This window comes from Camelus ferus, chromosome 8, assembly GCF_009834535.1.
Source record: "Camelus ferus isolate YT-003-E chromosome 8, BCGSAC_Cfer_1.0, whole genome shotgun sequence".
Taxonomy (NCBI): Eukaryota; Metazoa; Chordata; class Mammalia; order Artiodactyla; family Camelidae; genus Camelus; species Camelus ferus.
The window spans coordinates 60,902,294-60,929,796 of NC_045703.1; the positions used below are offsets into that span (position 1 = coordinate 60,902,294).

Here is a 27,503-nt window from a genome sequence, read left to right on the forward strand (position 1 = left end):
CCTGCCTTGGGTCATTAATCATTTAATAACCCCCAGCGAATCCGACCTCCCCGGGGGGCTTTCTGCCCTCCCTTCTTTCTCGCTCTCCCTTCACCTTCGGGTAGGCAGGCCTGGGTGGTCCCCTAGATCCTGTCCCCATTTACGAACGGGAGGTGCCCTAGGTCAGGGTGGGCTGCTTGCCTGGCCCTTGGCTCTAGGCTCTGGCTGCTTCTTGGGTCCTAGCAGCCTGGGGGGAGATGCTGGTGCAAGGCGTGTCTGGGGCTGTGCTCATGTGATGAAGCGAGGGAAAAACAAGGGGGAGGAGGAGGAGGAGGCAAAGAGGTGGCTTTTTTTTTTTTTTTTTTTTTTTTCTTTTAAGGAGTTTGCCGCGAGCGCGTCTCCTTCATTCGCAGTCTGGGCGGGTTCGGAGGAGGACGGCGGGAGAGGAAGGCGCTCCTGGGACCTCGCGGGCGCACGGTTTCTGGCTCTCCTCCGCGTCCCTGCGATTTTGAGAAGGCGTAACCGGGTAGCTGGGCGTGGGAGAACCGCAGACAAGCCATGGGCGCCGGGAGCTCCACCGAGCAGCGGAGCCCGGAGCAGCCGGAGGCGGGGAGCGTGACACCAGCCGAGCCCGAACCCAGCGGCGGCAGCTCTGCGGCGGAGGCGGCGCCCGGTGAGCCTGGGGACACCGCCATCGCCGCTGCGGACCCCGCCACCAAGGTATGGACGCGCCGGGCCACCTCCCCAGGGGAGGCGGGGGCGCGGGAGGCGGGGGTCCCCCGATCTCCGCCTGCGAGAACTTAATGGCCCGTCCAGCCTATCTGGAAACTCTGGAGTATGAATCCTTTTTTTTTTTTTTAGGCTTTTTAGGGTCTGTAGTGCCGGGGCGGGACCACAGCAGCGGCGAGCGCGGCAGGGGCGCTTGCATCTTTGTCGCGGATTACCATGCGAGGCGACTGCGCCATCCGCAGTAATAAAATCCGTCCCTTGCCCGCCGCTAACAGAGCCTTTCCCCACGCTCTTCCGGTGGGAGCGACCCAGCCCGAGACCAGCGAGCTGCGTGGGGCAGTCTGCGAACTGACCCACCGGCCAGGCGTCTTGAGCTCCCGGTACCCCCACCCCCGTTTCCCCCATGCAGAAAGTCAGCTGTTGAGCCGTGATGGGTGTTGCTTCCTGGCGAACTCGCCACCCGTGGGTTCCCCGCAGCGTACTGGAGCGACCCGGGTTTGGTACCCAGTCCTCCTGCGGCAGCGGCTGGAGCAGACACCGCCTTTCTGATGCAGAAAGCCTGGGGTGTAGCTCGCTCAGCGCCAGAAGAAAACCTGAGCAGACGCTGCATTTCCAAAGGGGATGACAGATTTCCAAACACGGCAGCGTCCTCCTTTTCGCTCCGTTCATTGCCTGTGGACTCAGTTGGATAAACAAATACTGGAGTAGTGAGAAGTTCTCAAGGATGCAGTCAGAGGCGTAAGCGAGCATTCCCTGTACTCTGGTCTATGGAGGCAGTGCTGAACCTCCTAGATATTTGGCATTTTATAGTCTTAAGTCTTAAAGGCTGAAATATTTATTCTTCGCTACTACGGCCGAAAAGATTGTGACTAGTTCCGATCATTGTCCTTTAGATATTTTCCCAGCGTGTGTGTTCATTAGCAAGGCTTTGCCCAACCCATTTTGTGATATTTTTATAGGAAGATGTGGGTAACCATACTTAATACTTAAATAGGGGAAAAAACCCTCTTGTGTCAAATTTGAGGATATACCGAATACATGAGGACCTTTAAGAGTTATCTCAGGAAGTACAGATGGTTACAGTGTGGAATAGAAAAACTTTGCAATCTAGGTAAATTTCAGAGAATTATGACCTCATTGCCTTGACCTCTTCAGCTGTCCTAGTCTAATTTCGGCTGAGAGACTGCTCCTGACCAGATTATCTCTAGTAGTTAACGGAACTACTTGTAGAATCCTGGCCCCTAGACCTATAGATGCTCACAAGTACTAGCTGTGCCAGGCATATCTAGATTTTCTAAGAGGTGCCTTTGATATACACCATCCTTTTGAGATCTTGGTCACATTTTAATATTTACTGTGCGTCACTTGGTCATGCCAACTCTGTCAAAATGGCTGCAACCCTGTATTTAGAGTCCAGCAATGAAAGTAAGGTGGAATGGCTAAAAGCTTGCAATCGGGGAATATTTTTTCCTTGGCTTTTACCAGTCCTTCAGGTCTTATTAACAATTTACACTGAGAACATGATACTTATTCCCTTCCCAATAAAGTTGAATGTGCTCATTTAAAATATTCCTTCCATTCTGTTCTCTTTATCCTTCTCCCTCTTTCCTAGTCACCACCATCTTGAAACAGCTAAATGACCTCCTTTTAAAAATTACTTTAATGACATCCAGAATATCATTGAACTTTTTGGCATACTGCCCAGTTATCAATTTGGGAACAAATCAATACACTTACATGTATCCTTGGAAAATGTGTGGTTTTTCATTTCAACAAGCAGAATTACTCAGGTTTTGAGGACCTAGGTCTTTTCAAAAGGGCTCTCTGATTAAGAATGATTCAGCACCTAGCTCGTGTCTCTCCTCTTTGCCCTGTTCAGCTCCAGTTCCTGACCTCTGAGTAGTCCCATTGGCCATTCTAGGTTTCCATAGCATCATGGACTCTTCTTTCTAGCAGTTTCCACTTTTGTGGGTTTAGCGACTTGATTAATATATGTTCTCCTGGTTGTTGGTTCTGATGCTTCCCAGAAGCAGGAACCATATCTGGTTTTGCTCATAACAGGTGTTGCCCCATGTGTGGCACGTAGGATGGTACTGGCTCCCTGCTTTTGACTGGAGACTGTCAAGTTGGAGAATCCTGTTTTCTTTGACTTTCTTGTTATCATGATCTGTCTCATTTATCACATAGTGACTAAGTCAGTCTGGTTATTTACACACCAGGTGGATATTTAGCAAAAAAATTAAGATTTGAGGACTTTGATTTCTGTTTCTTTAGAATGGCTTGTTCTGGTTGCAGTTTCAAATTGCATTTAATCTCAAATAGACAAATGTATTATAAATGCATGTTGCTTAAATGAGACAACTTCATATGAATTACACCTTGAGCTTTCTTGAATGGATGTGTGGACATCTGGGGGAGTTTTAGACTTATACATTCCTTCCCCCCAAGTAGAATGCTGATCATTAATTAAAGGCTGTTAGCAGATTTTTTTTCCATCTAAATAATATTTGTATCATGCATGCTGCCCATTTAGCAGTATAGTTTACTTTCTTTTTTTTTTTTCTGCTAATTTTATCACTTCTAAGTGCTCACACCTCAAAAGACATTACTCTAATTGAGTTGGAGGTCATATGGAAGATAAAACTTGATTACTCAAGCCTAACATTCAGAATCACTGAGACAAGTCTTGTTTTTATCTGTGATAAAGTTCAGTGGAAATAGAAGGAGTCTTATCTTCCAGCCAACCTTTGATACTCTTTACACATTAATTCTGAGGGGAAATGGCTTGATTGGTTATTTTCCAGGTTTATTTTTGAGAGCTGGCCATTTTGGCTACTGCAGGGTGCAGGAGGATGAGACTGCCTGAACGCACGTGGTAAACAAAGCCTCATGTTACTCCTCAGTCATCTGTTTTTACAAATTTTGTCTTCGAAAGAGTATTTTCATCCCAGTAGCAATGCAGGGTAGGTTGGCCAACAACAAACTTCCTTATCTCCAGCAGATCTTGATTTCTGGAGTCAGGCTCCAGGCTAAGTCTGAACAGACAATCTTGTAAATTCGCCTTTCTGTCTTTTCTGCTCAGTGACTCAGAGCTGAAACTGGAACAGCTCTCAGTTGCAACTGTGTAGGCCAAGGTCCCTGGCAGGTGGGGAGATGGGGACCCTTGTCATTCCTTCAAGCTGTGGTTCCATTTGGTTCCAAGAGCAGTGACTCACCCTCACGTAAAGATGTGTTCAAGTAGAAGAATCCATTGTCCGGATTAGCAGATTTAAGGATGTCCGTGCTGTTTGTGCATTAACACAGACAACTGAGTTGGCCAGTTGGATTTCATATTTCCTCTCCCAGTCTAACGTAGTGCGCTGTTTCCCACTTGCCCTGTGTTTACAAAATGGGAATGGAGATCGCCAGAGTGTGATTATGTCACCAGTTTTACCATACAAGGCCCAGAATTTAAGATGATTAGGAGAGAATTATGTGTTAACAGAGCGGTGTTTTGGTGTGTGGCTACCTGTGTTCTTGATTTTCCTCAGATTGCAAGAGGTGCTACTTTCTGATTAGAACACAGTCCAGAAATTGGAGATGTGAGTGTGAGGATGATCATTTAGGATAGTGAGAGCCTTCGGGGATTGCAATGTCTTCCGTTAATCCATTACCGCCTTTTAGGCTCTTAGATGTGTGAGATCAGTGGAGATTTCCACTTGAAACGCCTTCTTCCGTGAGGAACAGAACGCAAATGTCCTCCCTCTTTGAATTCACTGTGGGTCCACTAGTCTCTGGGCTGTGATAACTTTAAACTATGTTATAAAGATGATTCTAGTTTGGTGTCTTATAGGATAATTAATAAGATGGAACTAAAATGTTTTGTTTTAAAAGCGACTGTGATACTGTTTCTTTTTCTTCACCAGTTTTAGCACATACTCAGTGATACAGAATACCAACGAAAGGAAAACCCAGCTAAACTGGTCGTACTTGATCTATATAACTCTTTATGTTGTAGTCATTCGTGAAGCAAGAAATTAGAATTTCTAGCATTTGGCATTGTGAGAAAAGTATATCAGGACTTTTATCTCATGAAAAAAAAAAACCTAGATGTCCTTGAAGCCAATTCTTAATTCTCTTATAGCCTAAAAAAATTATACATTAGAATGTTTCATTTTAAAATAATACAATAGAAAAATATGAAAAAAAAAAGCTGGGTTTGGGAGGAAGAGACACTATATCGTATAAATGTGTAAGTTTATTTTCAATAAATTCTTTAAAAATTTGTAATTGTAGTTCTTTGTCTCATCTGTTTAGATTTTGGGCCATTTTCCTGCAAATTAGCACCTTATTAGAGACTGTAAGGGTAGGGTTTTCTACTTACGTTCTTACTTGTTTTAGTATATCTAATAAAAGGATTAAAGTGGAGATACTAATCTGTAATAATTTCACTTATACATACCTTTGTATTTCTTATCATGAATAATTGAGTTTACTTATTTAAAACAAACTGTAGACCTGACATCATCATTCTTGAATCATGAAGGTTTATAAAAAGATAATCAAAAGCACTTGCTTAAAAAAAGAAAGAAAAAGCACTTGGTTACTCTTACAAAATGATTTTTCTTTAAAGTCATTGTGAGCAGTATTCATTTAATGTTAATTTTTCTAAAAATGTTCATGATTGAGAACCTTAATTTGAAGACTGGTTAAAAGGGAAGTCTATTCGTTTTCACCCCTCAAGTACTGTTGACAATAGTTTGAAATCAGTATTGGTCTTTTTTTGCATGCTCTTTTAAAAAACTGTATGTATGTGCAAGTATATTAATAAGAACAGCCCCATCTTTCCCTTTTAACAAATAAGATCATATCACATATATTCTACAGCTTTAGGGTTTGGATATCTTTTCATAACAGGACATAAAGACCTACCCCCATTGTTATGATTGGTTACATAAATTTCTTATTTATGGGTTGAACTTCCATCATGATTTAACCAATCGCCTGGGTCTATATTTAAATTTTCCTAGTCTTTTGTTATATAAATTGACACAGGGAATAGTCCTAGTTCAGACATCTTTGTATGTGTGCAGATGTATCTCTAAGATAGATTTCTGGAAGTGGAATTGCTGGATCAAAGGACTTTACATGCATTTGAAATTTTGATAGTGCTTGCTAAATTTATTTTCCAAAGAGATTTGACCATTTTGTATCCCTCCTCTGTGGAGATTGACACTCACTTTCCGATGCTTTGGCCTCAGTGGATAGCCGATTGTCAGTCTGCACCTCAGTTCTCTCGATTCGTTTTTAATGATAAAGTTGGGTGCCCTGTCACATATGTTGGCTCTGTGCTTTTCTTCTGGGTACCACTCCATTAGGAACTGGACTGGCTTTTAGAGCATTAAAGGCTACGGTTTATTTTACTGTTAGTTAATTGTAAAGACTCCCCCCGCTCCCAAATTAAATCAAGAAAAAGAATTTTAAAAGAAAAAGTAAATTTAGAGTAAAAAGGGAGCTAAGGCATTGCTCTTATTTACTCCCTTTCCTTCCCAAATTGATAAACTGTCTTTAATTTTGTTTGCTTGGATCTACTTTGCAATGACCTATTTCTTTAGCTATCAATTTCAATTTTAAAATTTGTCCTCTGGGAAGAATCTAAAAGCATCTAGTTGCCAGAATTTCTTCATACTTCTTATCCATGAAATGTTGGAATCAGGGGTTGGGGGCAGCAGAAATCGACCTCCTGGGAAACAGTAGATCGTGGGCCCCTCCTCTGGGCTCTGTTCTCATTCTCATAACAGATGACAGCCTGGCTCTGTTAATTGGAATAAATATTTTCCCAGAAAAAAATGTAGGTGTTCAAAGCACTGGAAACTACAGGGCCTTTCCTGGACACTGTTAGGTGTCTCTTAATACAAGTAAGTATTCATTCAAGTTCAAAGGTTTTTGTCTTCCTTACATTTTCTTAATGATGTTTAACAAACAAACACACACACACATCTCAATGATGTTTAACAAACAAACAAACACACGCACGCACGCACGCACACACAAATGGAAGAAACCCTGTAATTTCATTCTGTCTAACTTAACCAGCTTTTAGTAAAATGTCAATTTTATGTTTGTTTCTAAATTAGATAAGCCAAAATTTAAGAAGGGGCAATTACTCTAAATCATTGGCTGATCTTCTGTTTGTTGGATGCAGACATTGCAAACGATGAGAGGACTTAAAGATTAAATTTTCTGTGGTTCCCAAACCTGGCTGTGCAATGGAATCACCTGGGGAGCTTTTTAAAGACACCACTGGGCCCCATTCTAGATGTATTCAATCAGAACCCCAGGCCATCCCTGGGTCTGAGATTCTGTAGCCTTAATGCTCATCAGGGATTTCGATTTGCCTTGTGGGGCCATCATTGCCTTGAGGAAGCCAGTGTAGGAGCTGAGAGAGGCCCCCAAGAGGCATTTGGAGGTAACAGCACAGAGCGATTAAGGCTGGAGCTTGTGTGGTGTGGTTAGGCGGGAGGGTTTCAGCCGATGTAAAAAGAGTTAGGTATTCCCCTCCATATCAGAATTGAAAATAAAGGGAAACATTTCTCCTACGTAATTTCTTTCCTTTATTCTACTGGATTGAAAACAAGTGTGCTGCTACTAGAGAAATATTCTAAATTAAAATTCTGAATTCTAAATAGAATGTACTATTCAGGGTAAACAGGTGTTGAATCAGATGCTCTTATCCTTTCTAAGCCAAGAGCTACTTGTCATTGTTCACTTTCCGTTCCCACCTGATTGCCTCTTCAACCTCCTCCCTCATTTATCAATTTAAATCGTCCCTTGTGTTGGGTAAGTAGATAGTGGCTGATGACTGAGCTGATGGTATTTGGCTGGTCCAGAAATCTGTGAAGAAATCTTAAAACCTAACAAAGTGGTTGAAGAATAGGGTTCTGGCTTTCCCCCCACTTATTTACTGTTCATTCTTGGTTTCATTAACATCTTTATTGGCTCCTGTTCTCTGGGTGCTGTGCTGAGAACTGCGGGCACAAAGAGGAGGAGAGAAATCCAAGAGCTCGGTGCTGAAAAAAGGTTAAAGTGCTTCCTTTCAGATATCCATCTCTCCAGTCCACTAAAATGGATTATTTTATGTCTAGAGGGAGACATCTAAGTTCATTTTCCATACGGGTTACCAGTTGTTCCAATACCATTGATTAAATAGTCCGTCCTGTTGAAACTTGAGTTTCCAAATGCATATATATATGTATATGGTTTCTTTTTACTTTAAAAAATCTCCTTCTCTTTATTTGTACATTTAGTTAAAAGCATTAGAGAGTGGCTAAAAATCTTCCATTCTAATGGGAGGCCCATGGTTTAAAATACTTTTAAATTCTACGTCCCAGGTGTCACTCTGGTTCATGGCTATAATAAGTTTATACATACATAAATATTAAAAAGTGGGGAGCCTGTGTTGTCTTCCGAAGTGAATTTGTTTTCTTGGTATATAATAACATTATGCATTAAAAATAGTCAATCAAGGGGGGAGGGTATAGCTCAGTGGTAGAGTGTATGCTTAGCATGCACAAAGTCCTGGGTCTAATCCTCAGTACTGCCATTAAAAAGAATAATAAAGTAAACAAACAAACAATTACCTCCCCCCTCCAAAAAACAAACAAAAAATAATAACATTTAAAAAACAGTCAACCAAGTATTTCCTAACTGTTTACCATATGAAAGGCCTTGGTCTAAATGCTTTGGGAGGTTAAATAACTCACAGCATTATTCTTGAACACCTCATAATCTAAGTGAGGTATACGGTCCCTCTAGAGGAAATAATTCAGTAACAAAAGATTCAAATAAGTTGGACAGACAATAGAAGAATTGCCGTTAGTTGGTACATGTCTATTCAGTGAATTGTCCAGATAACTGATGTACAAAGAAAAGAACATTTTTGGCAAGTGTTGCAGGCAGATAAAAGGCCATTAGTCGGGAGGCCAGAAGGTACAGAGCATATTAAAGAGCTGAATGTTTGTAAGAGAATAATGGAAAGCTGATGAGAGAGTTGCAGCCAATCAGAGCAAGAGCTGCACAAGCAGCAGAGACCAAGTGAAGTGAAGGCTTCTGATAAAGAACAAAGCAAAGAGGCAGACCCTCTCAGACACAGCACAGACGACATCCTAGGAGCACGGGGGGAAGTGAGACCGGAAGGGGAGATAGTTCCACGATGTGGTAAAGTGCCAGATATTAGCCGGGGCACAGGATGGGTGCAGGGTATCGGCTTGGCATGGGGGTGGTCAAAAAACAACTGAGATTCCAAGACTTGGAAGGTGGAGTGCCTCAGTTTCTGTAATAGACAAGAATGTCCCCCTCATGATGTCAGTTTCAGTTGTGGATTGCTGTGTTAGCCACCAGAGCAAACAAGGGTTTACACCAAGAGTATCTTTAAAAGGGAGACCATCACTTGATAGTAACAGCCTCAGGCTTTTTTTTTTTTTTTTTTTTAACATAAAGAAGAGGTTTGCAGCAGAGTCTAGGTAACCACAGAGGGCAGCTGTTCCTCTAAATAGTGGTCTGCATCAGAGCCCAGACCACCAGCACTGAGGGCAGTCCAGTCCAGGCTTGCGGAGTTGGGGGCACAGGGGAAGGTCAAATATCAAAGGGTAAGAGATGATGGCACAGAAGAGCTGATGGTGTTTCTGGGGAAAGTGGATCCAACAGTGACCGTTAGTAGAGGAGACTAGGTAAAACAGATGGCACCGGGTTAAACAGACGTTGGATCTCTGCTTCATCATGCAACAGTGACCACTTTACCCCAGCCCGTCTGGGTCCACCTAAAAATGCGAGGCTGATGGTTGACTAGCATTCCTTCCATTTGTAGGCAAAGAATCTAGGTGGCTTGGCAAATGTTTATCTTCCCTTTCAAAGAAGATATTTCTTCCCTGCAATTTTTTCCGTCTCCGGCGTCTGCCCTTTGGTTTGTTGTTCAGAGGATGATTTATGGTTTGCTATTTTTCTTCATGTCTGAGCATATGATTTCTTATTGCATTGAGCCATTAGAGGCTCTGGGTTTTGTCTGCTTCATGATCAATTTTCTGTCCTCACTCCTGATATTGACCAGCCTTATTGAAGACATGCTTCATTGTGTCCTTCCTAGTTTTCCCTACTCTTTGAAATACATATTGTTGTGATGCATAAAACAAGATTGTTGATGTATGTTATGGTTCTTGGCTTTTTTTTTTTTTTTTTTACATTTTCAGTTCTGGGTGATAATTTTTCACTAAGGTAACAAACTGCTTGTATAATGCTTCCTAAGAAACTTATGTTTGAAATTATCCTTCACTTGGGTATGTACATAAAACAGTCTTATTCCATACCAGTAGCATATTGAATGCTATGCTATGAGTTCAACCTTAGATGTGGAATCTGCAATTGATATACACTGCAGTACCAAATGGTGAGGGGGGTGGGTGGAGAAAGGATTGTAATCTATAGGAAATTGCTAAGAATTAGACAGTCTATAATGGCTTTTTCTTAATTACTTCAGAAATGACATGCTTAACCAATGTTTAGACATGAGTTCCTGACTCCTATAGTGTTAATCTAAATATTTGAGTGGAAATTTTTGTTCTTGTTCTGTTCTGTTTTATATGAAGTAAGTTACTAAAAAGCAGTAGAAAATGTCACCACTAAAGTTTACCAAATCAGTCAGTCTTGATTATTAAGATCTTTTCTCCAATCTTGACAAAAGTTAGTGTATAAAATTCAAACAAAAAATACTTACAAGGGGGCAAAACTCAAACTGATTTGGTTTTGTGTCTGATTTTTTGTTGTCATCAAACCTTTAGAAGTGTAGGTTTCCTTTAAATTCAGTTTGATGGCAGCGTTAATCTGTCTGTTTCGTTTGCAGTATAGAAAGTTTGTTTTGCTTTCATTACTATGAAGATTGGTTGTTCTTTTGTTATTTAATTAAAGACACCCTAAGGCCTTTTGAATGGTCAAAAGGTTTTTGTCCTAAGTGGAGGCTTGTCCTAAATGGGAGCTAAGAGAACCTACAGTATTATCTAGAATTGCAGAGTGACAGAGATTTCAAGTCATTTCTGGAGCTGTGCGTGATAAACAGTCCTCCACGACAGGGAGGAATTCTAAGAATGCTGAAGTATTCAGGGAAGTAGGTCATGGTTTACAGCATTCATTACATTTGTCAGAGAAAGTTTCCCAAGCAGTTCCTGTGATCGCTGGATCCCTGCTTGTTCCTTACCCAGAGTGCTTGAGTCTTGGGCAGAGTAGGTGGCTAACTTAACTTCTCAAGGGCTGGACTAAAAGTTACAGGTGCATTGTATGCACTTGCACTCCCAACTCCAAAACCAATGAGTTAGGGCTATAGATTAATGACTAGAAAATCAGAGCTGTGGTGGGTTTTTTCTTTATTGCATAATCTTGGAATAAAAATTGTTTAAAAATTAACAGGCAGGGGGTGGGAAGGGATAAATTGGGAGTTCGAGATTTGCAGATACTAACTACTATATATAAAATAAACAACAAGTTCTATTGTATAGTACAGGGAACTCTATTTAGTATCTTGTAATAGCCTATAATGAAAAAGAATATGAAAAGGAATATATGTATGTATACGGATGACTGAAGCATTGTGCTGTGCACCAGAAATTGTACAACATTGTAAACTGACTATACTTGAATTAAAAAATTAATTTAAAAAATAATTTAAAAACAGAAAAAAAGACAGCCAAAAAAAAGTAAATAGGCAGTTGATGTGTAACTATATTTAGGAAAATTAGAGCATCTTTTAAGTGAACTGGAGGTCTTTCTTTGCTGCCAGGATTAAGCTCTGTTGGGGACCTGAGCTTGTGGAAACCATGTTTTGCCCTGAATTGTAGCTGAGTGATGGACAAAGAGACACTAACATGACCGGGCTCAAAGGCAAGAGAGAGCACATATGGGGTACCAGGAAAGGTGGCATGCAGGATGTTATGGACTGAGTGTGTCCCTCAAAACTCATATGTTGAAACTCTCCAGTGGGATGGTATTAGGAGATGGAGTCTTTGGCAGGTAATTAGGTCATGAGAGTGGAGCCTGCTTAGGGAATTAGTGCCCCTCTAAGAGGAGACACCAGAGAGCTTGCTCCCCTCCCCACTCCCCAAGTAATGCTCTTTGCAAACCAGGAGAACTCTCACCAAGAACTACATTGGCCTGCACCTTAATCTTGGACTTTCAGCCTCCCGAACTGTGAGAAATAAATGTTTGTTGCTTAGCCACCTGGTCTATGGTAATTTGCCACACATAGCAGCCCAAACTCAGACAGAGGAAATGGAATTTATGGTGCATTGTCGAGGAACAGAGATGCTTGAGAGAAGGAGGCAAGAAAATCATTAAATAATTTTTTAAATAGTAAAAATACTAAATTATAAAATATGGAGGCAAGGGGGAACCTTACTGTGTTGGGAGAAATACTGAGTGAAAAATAGTCTTGGAAAACTTGGAATAATGATTCATTTTTTTTAACTGCAGGACTTTGCAGGGCCTTTATTGTTATTAATTATATCTTTCCCAAAGGGGACGTAGATAATACATCTTTACCCAAATGCAACTGGGAAATGTCAGCTAGTGAAGGAGCACAATTAGAACAGTGATTGAGAAGCCAGAAGAGGTATTTTGTGGCTCTACCGTGGAGAATTTGAACACCAGTGTATGACTTCTGCATTTACTGTGATTGGCAATGTGAATCCAATAATTGGGATCTACTTCTGCATCTGTGAGGGTGGAGGCGGGACCTAAATTGAACTTTCTGTTTATCATCTGAGACTGAGAGAATCGTTCTGAGCTAGTAGAAAATTTATTCTCTTTGAGGTGGGAGCAAGGAGGACAGATTTTCATTCACAAATTAACCACATGTAGAGAGATTCTTACTATCTGGTTAAAATCGAAAGAAATGTGAAATATATCCCAGCTCTTAAATGTACCTTATTTTGGAAATGCCTCAGATTATCCTGAGATGAAATGTTCCGTATTTTTCATTTATTATGTCTGGAGTTCCTAATATATTCTGGAGGGTTGCAGTGAGAGAGAAAGAAGTAGAAAGAGCAACAATAAGGATCATTAAAAACTTTTGGATTGAATATGCTTTGGATTAGTTTCATTGTTCAGATAATCCAGTTAATTGCAGCAGCTATGGTTTTTATTTTCTGTGTGCAGGAGTCCAGTCACGTTTTAGACTCAGTTTCTGTGGCACTTAGTTAATTGCACGTAGAGCTGAGCATCCTAGTACAAGTCACATAATGCCTTGAAACTTTCCCTTAACCGTATTTTCTGGGGCCAAAGACAATTGGACTACTGTGGAGTTAAATGCTGTAAATTATTGTGTTCCTCAAACCCTTTCCAGCTCCTGCAGTGAATACTGGAGGTATTGTAACTGTATGTGAACTTGAACGAAGACCAGGGGAAGGTCAAAATAGAGCCTTCTTGAATGGAGTTGCAAATTCTTCCTCTGGCAAATAAGAGTAAAGGGAAATGTCACCCGTTTGTTGCTTTTTATGGTCATGAAGAAGGAAAAATCCCCAAAGCTTATGATTCCTTTGCTATGAGCTGACCAGCTGGCTTATTTCGGCCTCGGATAAGAAGTTGAGAAGCACACTGATTTATTTTTTCCTTGAGTCTGATCAAAGCAAATAACTGTATCCTGGGATTGTAACTAAGCTAAAGTTTTAAGCAAGTCGCTTCTTTGAAAACTTAAAAATTGAAGTAGGGCTGTTCTTGTGAGATTACTTTAGGCCATTTAAGCAGGAGCATCTCAATCTAGGCATAAAGGAGTGAGTCCTGCCTCTTAATAAATATTTACTGATACTGTGTTTATTTTAAAAATGAGCTTATGTATAAAAATAAATTTAATAAATCCACGCGCTGACTCTTTCTTTCAGTGCAACTTTCTGTGCTTACAGAAAGCATAACCTTTGTGGGAAAGAGGGGAGACTGGTCCCAGTTTCGTGCTCTGTCCATGTCTGAGGGCTCCTCACACAGTTATTTTAGCGCGTGTTTCTGGGTTGATGACAAGGATGAAACCTGTAGGTGATGAACTAACGCATGAGCCTTAAGGGTCAGGTACCTACAGAAATATAAAAGAGCAAAAATAGAGTCCCGTCTCTCACTGACTGTCAGCTCACTGACTTTGTCGGGTTTGAGGACCCAGACAGTTTGGGGGCTCTTGTACCTGCTTTTTCCTGTCTTACCGGTTGCTCATAACTTCTGTGAGGTGGGTGGTATCAGCTCCCTTTAAAAAAGGAGCCACCGAAGTGAACATTTACAGAGCTTTGGATGCACTATTGCAATACAAGGGGGCAAGCTGCCCCGGTTTGGTCAGCTCCCAGGCTCGGGGCTGGTGGGAAGGAGACCACTGCCGTGGGAAACAGGCCATGGCTGTGATGCTGAGAAGACGGCTTGTGTTCACCTCTCACACCCTCGGCAGCACCTCTGATCCCAGTGCACCCCGCTCTCTAGGTGTTTTAGGATGCATCCCTCTACCTACTGTCAAGTGAATGGCAACCGATTCATCTTTGTGGACCAACCGGTCATTTCAGAGCCACCCCCACTTTTCCCATCCCACCAGGGTGGGGAAACAGCCGATGCCAAGCTGTGAGAGCTCCTTGGGTTTAGAGGCAAATCACAGAGCTCATGTTTTCCCTTTCATTTGCGTGTGACTGAATGCCAGGCATCTACAATCTCCATCTTCTCCCTTCCCGTTTTGCTCTGACCTCCCAGTGCATCATCCGTCCTACAGTACTGGCAGAAACCCCATTCCATTCTAAAGACATTTCCTCCCTAAGGGTCATTCCAGCTGATTTGCCAGCCCAGGTCAAGGCTTTGTCCTTAGGAGATACTGTCCTCAACCAGGTTTTTTAATACTCAGTTATATCCATCAAGTTTCAGTCCCACATATGCCTCTGTGTATTGGACAAGTTTGCTCCCAGAACAGTGTTTCTTCTGTCCCCTTTGCCTGCATCCTCTTCCCATAGAGAACTCCCTTCTGGTACCTTAAGCAACTTGCTCCTCCCTTCACTTACCAACATCCACGCCCTCATGAAGTTCTGTGGGTTCTAGATCTGCTTGATCTGTCTAGTCTTCAAATTAGTCTTCCTGCTTCTGGCCATCTTCCTCTGTGTATGACTCCTTTAGAGATGTAGGGAGTTGCATAGTGGGAGCACCTGGAATCCTGTGATCTGAGAGGCCCTCTGCGTGCAGGTGTGCCTGTCCCTCTGGAAGTTTCCTCTTTGCCGCTAGTCTCACACCTGGGTCTGTTTTATCCTTCATTCCCCAAGGTGCACCTTGAGGGTTGAGAGAGAAGATAAAAATCAGTGGCTTTTTACATGCTTTCTTTTGCTCTTCCATTTTTTTTTCCATTCCGTCAGTGAATGTAGCAATAAAGCGAAGCTCTTTTATTGCCTTTGTTTGATTTTAAATACTTTTCCATGTCGTGCAGTAACATGGCCTCAGAGAAATGTCTACGTAACTGAGGTCAGTTTTCTAACACCGTGGGCACCCTGAGATCTACACACAGCCTGTGGCATCTTGATCATATTTGTATAAAAACATAGTTTGGGCTATAAATTCATTCATTCTTGGGTTAGTTTTTATTTGGAGGATTCTGTCTAAAGCAGAAACATGGCCAATTGACTCACAAAGCTCAAGCATTTGATTTATTGGCATTTTCATTTTCAACAAGCAGATATCTGGTATGAATTAAAGTTTAGAAATTCTTTGTTTTCCTTTTCCTCTCCCCACCTCAAAAAAAAAAAAAAGAAAAAAAAAGAAAAGAAAAGAAAAAAGAAAATCTCTAAAGCCTTTTATAATTTCTGTCCTAAAACAGCTTAAACCGTTCTCTGTCAGGACTATTTCCCAGGTGAACACTATGCCAAGGGTAGCCCAGCCCCTCCTGCACTGCAGTTTTTTGTTTGTTTGTTACGGCAGGAAAATTATTACATCCTTCTTGGGCTTTCTCTCACTCAGACCTTTTTGAGTTGCATCCATGCAAAGCTGGTCCTTGGGGCATCCATTCAACAAATATTAACTCCTGTCTGTTGGTATTTCTTCAGCCATTTTTGCTCCACAAACTCTTGGGAGATATCTTGTGCCTCTGCTTGTCTCCCCTTACACCTACGAGCTGTTAAATCCTGAAACTGTCCATCTCTTCACCAGGGACACCCTTTTGTTTTTCTGCCGCTTCAAGCTGAGCCCACCCACCTCAATTCTGTACCTTCCCGGTTGGTGCAGCCTCCAGCTTGGGGCAAGTGGAGAGGAGGCTGTTGTATGAGAAAAGCTGATGATATGCAGAAGGGATTGAATGAAAGAGAGGAAGGGAATGGAGAACAGCAGCTCGGAGGATGGTCCCACAGTCCTCCCAAGATGAGAGCTTGAGCAGGGTGTGGTCCTGGAAGGAGGCTGACATGCCTTGGGGACAATAAACAAAAGCCTATTAGGCTCTAAAATATTTGCTTAAAGCAGTTTATAACTTTTGCTTGCTTGCATCATAAAAGACTAAGATCTATATGTAATGCAAAATTCTAGGTGGCTCTTTGCCAATAAATTCTACATCAACATAGCAGGATATGCAAATACACGTTAAAGATAGATTTTTATATAATATAAATATGTATGAAATATTTCTGGTTAAAAGTAAATTCAGCTTCAAAGATCTCATTTCTATGGATGATACAGACCGAATTTAAGTCAGTAAGAAAATAGAATTTGTAGTAAGCGCTTATGTTTTAGGGACAAAGTTAAATTTGTATATGCAAATTAAAGCATCCTTTTCTTTTTGCAAGAGTTTTATTGATATCTAATTCACATAACATACAGTTCACTCATTTAAAGTGTACAGTTCAATGGTTTTTAGTAATCAAAACATTCTTTATTGAAAAATGGTATCATTGAACAACTGGAAACAGGTGAAACTTGTTAACTGACCTGACTTAGGTTCTTACAGTTGCTTATGACTTTCCCTTCATGAAGGAATCCAGTTGGCCCCTTCTAAAAAATTTTTGAAAGTAACGGAAGGGAACTCCTTTTACTTTCTTGAACTTTAGTCACTGTCGGAATTTCGTGACCTATTAAATCAGTTAGCTAAACTAACTTCAATCCAGCAGATTAAAAATATAGCAGAAGAAAATGAACTTGAAAAAATATAGCAGAAGACAATAAATGTGAATATATTAACCTTATCTGGAGAAGGGACCACTTCGTTTAAATTCAGGTTTTTAAAATTCAAGAATAATAATGCTTGTTAAAAATGTAACAGTACATACAGAAGTCTCCTTACCCATCCGTCCCCAAGACAGTCACCCTTATCAGAAGGAACCACAGATAATGGTGATTATAACATCCTTCCTGGCCTAGAATGGATTCATCAACAAATGTGTGAGGAAAAAAAAATGGTGATCATTGGGGTCAGCTTAGGTTCACTTAGGAATAATCAAATTTATTTAATTTTCTTTTTTCTTTTCTTGGTTTTTTATTGTGATAGAGGTTGTCCAGTTCCTGGACTGTAAGATTTTGGGGAAATGGATGATGGAGAGTGTGGATTTCACGAGAGGTCTGACAAAACTGAGTAGTTCAGTAACTCTCCTTAAATGTGATCTGGTGAAACATACAGTTGAATAAACATAATTGACCAGTTAGCCTAAAGAGTGAGTTAATATTTTATCAGCTTGCATCAGAAGTGAAGACAGAGGTCTCAAATTGACAAAAAATAAAAAAGGTAGACTGGAAAGCAAATGCTGGATTATGTCTTTTTTTCAAACATAGGTATGGTTGATATGCTTTGGGATAAAGAGGAAAGCCAGTTTAGCTCCGCCCACTAGAGCAGGCCGACCCAAGGCAAGCAGTGTAGACAGAGAGAGGTATTGGATCTGTGGAAGGTGGGGTGGGGGGAGGGGAGGAGGGTGGATAGAAGAAAAACACCCTGATGAAATTGCATCAATTCCCATGCTTAAAAAAAAAAAAAAAAAAAAAATTGTGGAGCAATTTGGCAACCGTATGAGTGTTCACATCCTTTGTTGTAGTGCACTTAATTCTGAAAATTCAGCAAATAGATAATATCAGGGAAGGTAAATTAAGTTTCATAAAATGTGTGTTACAAATGTTTATCACTGTCTTATTTAAGATATTTAAAGATCGGTGTAAGTGAATTATGTGTGGTACATATACTTGATCCTTTGTCATTAAGGGACACATGAGGAGAATTTGTAGCAACTTGAGAAAATGGTTATGGTTTAAAAATGGGGGAAATAAGCAGAACTGTCCTCCACAACAGCAGTTATATGGAAAGTATATGCATGTGGTTAAAAGTTGAGAGGAGCACGTGAAAATGAAGAAGTGTTAGAATGGCAGTGTGTTAGATTGTGTCAACTTTTAAAGCTCTCTTTAATATGTTGCTTTTTAAGCTTATTGAGAAACCAGCAGAGAGATCAACGTGGAAGAGAATTTAGCATGAAAAAAGATCTAGTTTAAAAGCTAAAAGGAAGTAAAACGCTAGGGGGCTGATTGATTTTTTGTTGACTATAATACAAAATGAGAGAAAGGGGCTAATAAATACAGAGCATTTTGAAATACACTCTTACGCTGTATTAATAGAAATACTGTACTGTGGTTTGCCCAGGTCAGCGGCCATCTGGAGTATTGTACTTAGTCCTCAGGGTCACATTTTAGTGCCAGATATTGCTACATTAAAGTCAGAAGTGTAGATTTTGGTCTTTAAAAGACTCATGAACATTTTCAGGTCCTTGAGAGACAGTCGTCACAGCAGAATTCACAAAACCCTGGTGAACAGAGAGAACGTGGGGCTTGGAGTAGGGTTATTTTGCAAAGGGTGATCTTCAGAATGCCAGCCATGTATCCTGGGACAAGTTTTGCAAAGTAAGTTACAGGTTTGTAGGACAAAGGACCTGATTTTGTGTCGATAGCCATTGTACACCATTTTGGATCTGTTATCAGGGCCTGTTAAATGTCTAGAATGCAACCATGGACGGACACCATAGCTGTTCTCACGAGTTGGCAAGTTAGTGTCACTGTTAATTAACGAGGCTTTTTCATAGGGTTAATGGCAAGAACTTACAGTGTGAGGTTGCGAGGAAGGTGTAGGTTGTGGTTTGTTTTCAGTGGCAGCTAAGACAGTTCAAAGGCAAAGTCTCCAGATTTCCAATTTTTTCTGTTGCCATTGGGCTCCCTGACTTTCTTCAGCTACTGCAGATGGAGAGAGCTCAGTGATCATCCTTGAACCCTCCTCAGCTTCTCTGACTCCTGCACACACTCACTGGGCATCACCTTCCTGCCTGACAGATGCTACCTGTGCCCCCCCAAGACTCACTTTATGTTTTTCTTTCCTACTAAGAGAGATCTGGGGACCTTCATATGAGACCAAGCAAGTCACCATTATTAAAACAATGGGACATGTTCTCAAGTATGTGTATTTAAAACAAAAATAAAACTTTGGCAGCTATATACCTAACTAAATTTAGTCTAAATCTGTCAATATTGATCTTTTTGCTTACAAGAGACAGTATGACATCTAATCAAATACCTACATTATATGAAAACTTTCGTGCAGTGTTTCAATTTTGGAACAGACCTGTGTTAATAATTTGCCAGGTATTTGACCCACTTTCAAACCCTTGTTTTAATATTATGGAAATAAAATTAGAACTGGGGGCATATGAGAGTTTAGGGTAATATAAATTCCATGTTAAGAAAGCTGGGAGGAAGCTGCCCCCAACACCAGGTGTGGGAAACATTTAATGTCTAATGACTAAATCTCATCACCAAGATGAAAGATGTTCAAGCTTAGGTGAATCTTTTTCATAAAAGATTTCTGTGGACATATGAATAGAGACACTACAAATGGCTCTTCTTAGATTTTAGCTGTCTTTTTAAAGATGACTGTAACCTGTCAGTCAGCCCATTCAAAGATGGATGCCAAAAGGTCACCTGAGTTTAAGATTTTTTTTTTTAAGGTTTCTAAATCCTTCCTAAATTTTTAAAATTTAGTGCAGAATATCTTTTGATAGCACTTTAGACTTGTTTGTCATCCTGTTCAGTCCTCCCTCCAAATTTAGTGTTTATTTCTATCCTAAGAACTTGCCAAAACATCTGGGGAGACTTTCATAGTTAGAATGTATTTTATTTCCTTTGGGAATCAACACTACTTAAATCTGATTTGTCGTGACATTTTACTGTTGCTCAAGAAGCACTGTAGATCTTATTTGTGATTAGTGGGAAATGAACAGATATATTTACTCCAGGAAGATATCTGTGAGTGACTTTCCCTCTGAGGTATTTCCTAGTCTCAGTTTCTGGAAGACTGTTAATTGTTCCAGGTTTTTAAAATAACAGCTTTATTAAGAAGTAATTCACATACCTACAGTTTACAATAAAGTGTATAATTTACAATTAGAGTGTACAGTTCAGTGGGGTTTTTTTTTAGTACATTCATAGTGCTAGTACATTTAGCATCACAACAGTCAATTTTAGAACATTTTGATCCCCCAGAGCAACACTGTACCATGAGCAGCCGTTCCTCATTTCTCCTTCCCCCTAGTCCCTGGTAACCACTAATCTCCTTTCTATCTATAAAGATTTGTCTATTCTGGACATTTCGTATAAATGGACTCTCATAGTATGTGACCTTGTATGTCTGGCCTTTTTCACATAGTGTAGTGTTTGCAAGGTCCATCCATGTTGTAACATGTATCAGTACTTCATTTCCTTTTATTTCCAAATAATATTGCATTGTGTGGATATACTCTGCATTTTATTTATCCATGAATCAGTTGATGGACATTTGGGTTGTTTCCACTTTTTGGCTATTATAAATAATACTGCCTTGAACATTAGTGTACAAGTTTTTGCCTAGACATATGTTTTCAGAATATTTGCCTAGGAGCAGAATTGCTGGATTGTATGTTAACTCTACATTTAACCTTTTGAGGAATTAGCAGACTGATTTCCAAAGCAGCTGCACCATTTTACTTCCCCACCAGCAGTCTAAAGGGTTTCTAATTTCTCCACATCTTCCCCGACACTCATTATCTGTCCCCATGACTACAGTCATCCAAGTGGATGTGAAGTGGTATCCTGTTGTGGTTTTGATTTGCATTTTCCTGATGGCTGGTGGTGTTGATCCAGTTTGTTTTTGGCGAACTAAATATCTGATATTCTTTTTTTTTCCAAATTGAAGTATAGTTGGTTTACAATGTTGTGTTAATTTCTGGTGTGCAGCATAGTGATTCATTTATACATATATAGATTATATTTCTTTTCATAATCTTTTTCATTATAGGCTATTACAAGATATTGAATATAGTTCCCTGTGCTAAAAAGTATAAACTTGCTGTTTACCTATTTTATATATAGTAGTTTATATCTGCAAATCCCAAATTCCCAATTTATCCATCCACACCTCCCTTCCCCTCTGGTAACCATAAGTCTGTGAGTCTCTTTCTGTTTTGTAAATAAGTTCATTTGTGCCCTTTTTTAGATTCCACATAAAAGTGATGTCATATAGTATTTTTCTTTCTCTTTCTAGCTTAGTATGACAATCTCCAGGTCTATCCATGTTGCTGCAAATGGCATTATTTTATTCTTTTTTTATGGCTGAGTAGTGTTCCAGTGTATACATATACTACAACTTATTTATCCAGTCATCTGTTGAAGAACATTTAGGTTGTTTCCATGTCTTTGCTATTGTGTACAGTGTAGCTATGAATATTGAGGTACATGTATCTTTTCAAATTTAGAGTTTCCTCCAGATATACGTCCAGGAGTGGGATTGTTGGATCATATCATAAGTCTATTTTTAGTTTTTTAAGGAATCTCCATACTGTTTTCCATAGTAGCTGCACCAAATTACATTCCCACCAACAGTGTAGGAGAGTTCTCTTTTCTTCACATCCTCTCCAGCATTTATCATTTGTAGACTTTTTAAATGATGCCATTCCAACTGGTGTGAGGTGATACCTCATTGTAATTTTGATTTGCATTTCTGTGATAAATACGCTATTGAGAATTTTTTCATGTGCCTATTGGCCATTTGTATGTCTTCATTGGAGGTATATTTGTTTAGGTCTTCTGCCCATTTTTGATTTGGGTTGTTTTTTGTTGTTCTTATTGAGTTGTATGAGCTGTTTGTATATTCTGAAAATTAAGCCTTTGTCAGTCACATCATTTGTAGATATTTTCTCCCTTTCTGTTGGCTGTCTTGTTTTGTTTATGGTTTCCTTTGCTGTGCAAAAGCTTACAAGTTTAATTAGGTCCCATTTGTTTATTTTCGCTTGTACTTCTATTGCCTCGGTAGACTGCCCTAGGAAAATGTATCTGGTATTCTTACACATCCACTCCAAGTAAAGCTAAAAATTAAAGATGCCTTCTGAAATGAGTGTGTATACAACAAACAGCTCAAAGGATCCAAGAATACATGCATTGTGCACCTTTGGCAATTAAAGCGTATGCATTTCTGGCTTCTGAAAAATGGCTCTTAAAATCCTGACTTAATAGGTAAGAAATACTCTTTCTAGATGGGGGAGTTGCTAGAATAATAAAATGTTTCCATGATGAGGAGGCAGTGAGAATTCTGTTGGTTAAATATATTTCTCACCAAATACACAGAAACAGTTTTTTCTATAAAATTCACCAGGCATCCACATTTACCAGATTTGCTTTCCTTCTCTTGTTTGTATCCTTTTCTACAGTTGTTGAACTCTTCCAGACAACAAAATACTTCACTCCTAAAGAGCTTTGTACTGTCTCCTAAAAATAAATTCCTGCCGTCTTCTGTTTAACCGCAGTATCATTATCACATTTGAGAAATTTAACATAAATTTAATGACATCATCTAATAGAGTCCACATTCGAACTCTTGCTATTCCTTAAATGTGTTTTATACCTGCATTTAAAAAAATTGGATCCAGGATCTAATCAAAGTTTCCAAATTGCATTCAGTTATGTTTCTTTTAATCTCTCAAGCTAGACACCTTTCTGGCCTTTTTGCTTTTTTGTGGGATTTATTATCATGAAGAGCCCTGGCTAGTTCCTTGGACAGTAGAATAGTCAGATTTGTTTTTGTATGATTAGATTCTGGCTGAACGTTCTTAGCAAGAATGTATGTATGTGATACTGAGTACTTACTATTACATCACAGTGGGAGTCATAGCTGCCCCATTATATGTGATGCTGAGTTTGAGTTTGATTAAGGTTCCCCACCATATCTCTTCATTAGAAGGTATGCTTTTCCCTATGAGATAATATGAGAGTTTAACGCTGATTATTCTGTTGCCAAACAATGTTTTAGCTTCCATTGATGATCCTCGCTGAATCACCTTGGGGGATGCAAAATGGTAATGTTCTCATCCATCATTCTTTCTACATTTCTACATCTGGCATTCTTCTGTAGAGAAGAGCTTTTCCTTTTTTTTTTTTTTTTTCCCCTTTTTGCCTTCTCTCCCTTTGTTTTCCCCTTAAAGTTAAAAAAAAATTCCCCAATAATAATGTTATGAGCATATTTCCTTTTCTTTCCCTGTGGGGCAGGCAATTAGGCTTTATTTATTTATTTTTTAGAGGAGATACTGGGGATTGAACCCAGGACCTTGTGCATGGTAAGCATGTGCTCTACCACTTGAACTATACCCTCCCCCAGCTATTTCCAATTTTTATTTCAAACTTACCATACGGAAGGGAGACCTCTAGCAGGCCAATTCAAAGACTCTTCTTGTTAGGGGCATTTAATACAACAAGAGAATGGTTAGATAATTATTGTTAGACTGGTTAAAAGAATGGGATCAAGGTGGTTGTCACCCCCTGAGGGTCACTTGGGTGTGAGTGGTGATGTTGGGGGAGCAGGGATGGGAAAGGTGGCAGGGAAGCAGTTGACTAGAATAATCAGTCTTAATTTCATTAGAGTGGATCAGAAATCTTTTGTCAGAAATGTTCATTTATTTTTTCCCTGAAGGAAGTTGTAAATTATAAAACAAAACAATAAAAGTTCTGTGCATGACCAGTAAGGATCTCTACACATTATAAATATGGAAATTAGAAATTATAGAAAGATTAAAAAATAGCAGAGGGAAAAAATGGAAATTCCAGGTTCACAGCCATTATCTCTTTTGCATATTCTTCGAAAAAAGGAATGCTTGGTGCCGTGTCATAATTTTATAGTTTCTAACTTCACAGAAAAAAAAAAAAAAACAAAACCTCATAAACTCAGGTCCATAGAAACAGTGGAAAATGGTGGTAAGAATTCTAAGCCAGTTCTCATAAACCTGTTTGGTCCATATGTAGTCAAGCGATGATGCTGGCAGGTCGCCCTAACCGCCCTTTTGAGCATCGCAGTGAGGGTACCTAAACCATCCTTACCTTGCTGGGCCTGGAAGACGCTGGTGAGGGCAGCGGTTTCACATATGAGAGAACTTAGAACTGCATAGTGTCCCTCGTGTCAAATCTGAGGTTTCCTGAGTTCAGGATGTTGAGTAACCCTTGAAGAATGATGTCCATTTTATCAGAATACTTTATATGTTTTATATTGATTTAGTAATCTGAATGTTAAAATCAAGAAATCTTTTACGATGACTATCACTGGAAGGAGAAAGGTTTTCATTATTTTCCTGCCATCGGTCTCAAAAAGATCACCTGCATTTTGTTGTCTGCCTGCAAGTTGTGCGTTTGTATTTTCCACTCCAGTGTGGGATCGCAGAAGGGCTGCTTCTTTCTTATTTTTGTTGAGTGACTTTATCCAGATTAAACCAATAGAATGGCTCATTGACTTGGAAAGCTCTTCTAATTATCTGGACATCTAGACTGGGCTTATAAGTGTTTAACATTCATCTTTGCAGAAAGAAAATAGCTAGTGAAGGCTAAAAATTAGATTGAACATAATTATTAATCAATGACACCCCTGACCATTTGTCTTGGTCTAACAAATTGATCAGACTGAAATTTTGTGTATAAATGCCATGATGGCTGTGTTGAGCCTAAAGAGGCCTTGAAATCCAATTTTCTGTGTAGAACAACAAATCTTGTTTGTTTGTTTTTTTTCCCAAACCTTCCCTGTTCCCCGAACACTTTTTAAAATCTTGCACAAAATTTAAATGTAGTGAAGCTACAGCTGTAACAGTTCATTTTCATAGCCTGGTGTTCTGGTGGTTAGTCATTGTTGCAGAAGCTTGCTAGTAGAGCCAAGAAGGAATTGAAAATGTAAATTTCTTCCTCCAAGTGTTTGTTTCATGTTTGAAAGTATTAAGACATTTTCATAGGTGCCAATGCCTTGGATTGCATGTTTCTCTTCTTGTTTGGGGCTTTAGTGGAACTGAGAAAGGATGGCTTATGAAACCGAGTTAGCTTTGTCAGCAGTCCGGGCTGGAGAAGGTATACAGTTCCCTCCCAGCTCCGGTTCCCTCCGGCTCCGAGCGTGCCTGACAGTCACTGCAGTGCCTCTCCCTGTGGACAGAGACTCCCGGTGCCTCACACAAAGGGAAGCCAGCAGGGCTGGGCGTGGCTCCAGGAGCACAATGCACCGGGAGATCCAAGATTTGGAGGAACTCATTTTACTTACTTTATTTTACCTTTTTCCCCCTAGGAAATTGCCAGTTGTGTTTTATCACAATCCTATCTTTTTTTTGAAAGCTATAGATAGCCAATCGCTGTGTCTGTCTGTTTTTGTCAATTTACCTCTTTAGTAAGAATACAAGGGATCTGTCCTTTAAAAGATTATCTTTCATGGATTGATGCCAAAAGATTGCCTTTTATTTGGCAGTTTGGAGGTGGAATTCTTTGCGTGTGCATTTGCTCAGGCACATACTCAAGCCATTTTCAACAAATCTTGCTCTTGATCATCTAGTGAACAAGAAAACAAACAAACCCAAAAACAAATACAGCGACTTATAAAATCACGAAGATACAGAAGAAAATGAATCTGTCTTTTCCTAGGGGTAATTACTTCTGCAGCTGTTTCAAGGTGGGTTCTGTACACGGGGGCTCCAGATTTCCACTGGAGCAGATGGAGATGTTGAGCAAATGTCTGAGCAGTTATTAATCGATGGGGCTGCAAGAACCATTTGTCAGTTATAAATGTTACATAGACGGGAATGCTTTACTCAGCAATGTGTATGTTCCTAATTTAAGAGAAAGCCTGGATTTTCTCTTTGAGGGTGGTGCTCCTAAGATAACCACACCCAGACAGATAAAACTCAATTTCTGGATCTACTCCTCTTTAAGAAGAGTTTTTAAAATGCAAAATGGATGCAAAGAGGACATGGCATATAGCTTCTAAGTGTCTAGATGCTTACGACAGGACAGCTTTGTAGAACTGAAATAGTTTGAAAACATCCTTGTTAAATTTCTTTAACTCAAAATTTGATGCTTGATAAGTAATAGACGTTCAATAGGTATTTATTGAATGAGTTTAACTCTTAGGTCTTGAAAGTAACCAGTTTCTTTCCTTAATAAAATGAGGCTTAACCTGCAAGCAGATTATTGCCTACTTAAGCATTTTCTTCAGTGTACTGTATTTTAACAGGGCTATAAATCCCACGTCCTTTTCAGCTTTTCCCTTCTGTTCTTTTTGAACAGATATAAAAGGCATTTTAAATGCTAGTAAGAATATGCAGAGGAACAGATTTTAGGAGTAATGTGTGGATTTTGTAAGAATTTACTTTTTTCAACTGTATTGGTTCACTTGGCACTGGTGTTTTTCCTAATATTGAATAAAGCATTAATCATTGGAATATAGGAGACATATTAAGCCTTCCCTTTTCAGTTCCTTAGGGAATAGCTAATAAGGGTGAGTGTGTGTGCGTGTGCGTGTGCGTGTGCGTGTGCGTGTGCGTGTGTGTTTCTAGGAGGGAAGAAGCATTTCTCTTATAGCTGTGAAAGGGGGGTCATAGATGCTGTCCCTCTTTCATATTTCATTTAAAATCTACAATGATGAAAATGTATCACCTCGGATAGTATTTGAAAAGTTCATGAATTAATTTCATACTAATTTCCATGTTGAAGGTAACCTTGGGGCCTATGATGTGTGAATATGGATAGACTCACGATGAGGGAGAATGCAAGTGCCATTTATTGTTAGCAAAGAAACATCATAAATCCGGTTGGACTCCGGGTCTAGGAGAAGTCCAGTCCTTGTACACACTGGTGTTGGAGATCATGTGTCTCTGCGGTGACGTTACGGTGCTGCAGTTACACCAGTAAGATCATTAGGATAGTGTCTGCTTCATGACTTAGCTTAGGGCCATGAGCTTAGAAGTGTTGGTCATGAAAACTTACCTCGTTGCTATCTTCTAACGTTCCCTGAAGAAATTTTTAAACAAACAGTGGTAGTGGATGTAAAGGAATTTTGAAGTTGAGAACAGCAAACCTTGAGCGTCTTACAGGCTGTATGCTTCAGTGGCCTAGAGTGTGCACATCCAAGATGTTGTTCTAACGCTTGGGAAGGCGTGTTATTATTCTAGTGTTTTAAAAGATTGTATTCCCTGGTAGTATCTTATTAAAATATTATCTTAAAAAAAAAGTAGAGATAGAGAGGGAGATAGGAACAGTGGCCCGGAAGCTGAGAATTTTTTAGTGTGGTTTCTATTCCGAATGAGGTCTGTGACCTTGGACAAATAGCATTCTTCCAGGGCTTGGTTCTCAGCAGCATAATGGAGAGACTGTTGTGGATGATCTTGGAGAGGAACACTTCAGGCCCTAATGTTTCATAGTTGTAGTCTGTCTCCTTCCTTCTTAAAAATATTATAATATCAGGAGGGTTAGCTCAGTGGTAAGCCTGTGCTTAGCAT

At 39.9% G+C, this 27,503-nt stretch overlaps 1 protein-coding gene and 1 long non-coding RNA gene across 2 annotated transcripts in view; both read left to right on the forward strand.

The window, feature by feature from the left end:
• Positions 1-371: 371 nt before the first annotated feature.
• The window catches only part of AKAP12 (A-kinase anchoring protein 12), a 92,128-nt gene continuing 64,996 nt past the window's right edge, over positions 372-27,503 (forward strand). Inside the window, exon 1 of the mRNA XM_032485171.1 lies at positions 372-699. Within this exon, the coding sequence (XP_032341062.1) occupies positions 538-699 (162 nt within the window). The 5' untranslated portion in view covers positions 372-537. The remainder of the gene's footprint in view (positions 700-27,503) is intronic.
• Positions 995-20,446, forward strand: LOC116665444. Its single transcript, XR_004322067.1, has 3 exons — positions 995-1,005; positions 6,445-6,447; positions 20,052-20,446. It is a non-coding gene; the product is annotated as an uncharacterized LOC116665444 (long non-coding RNA).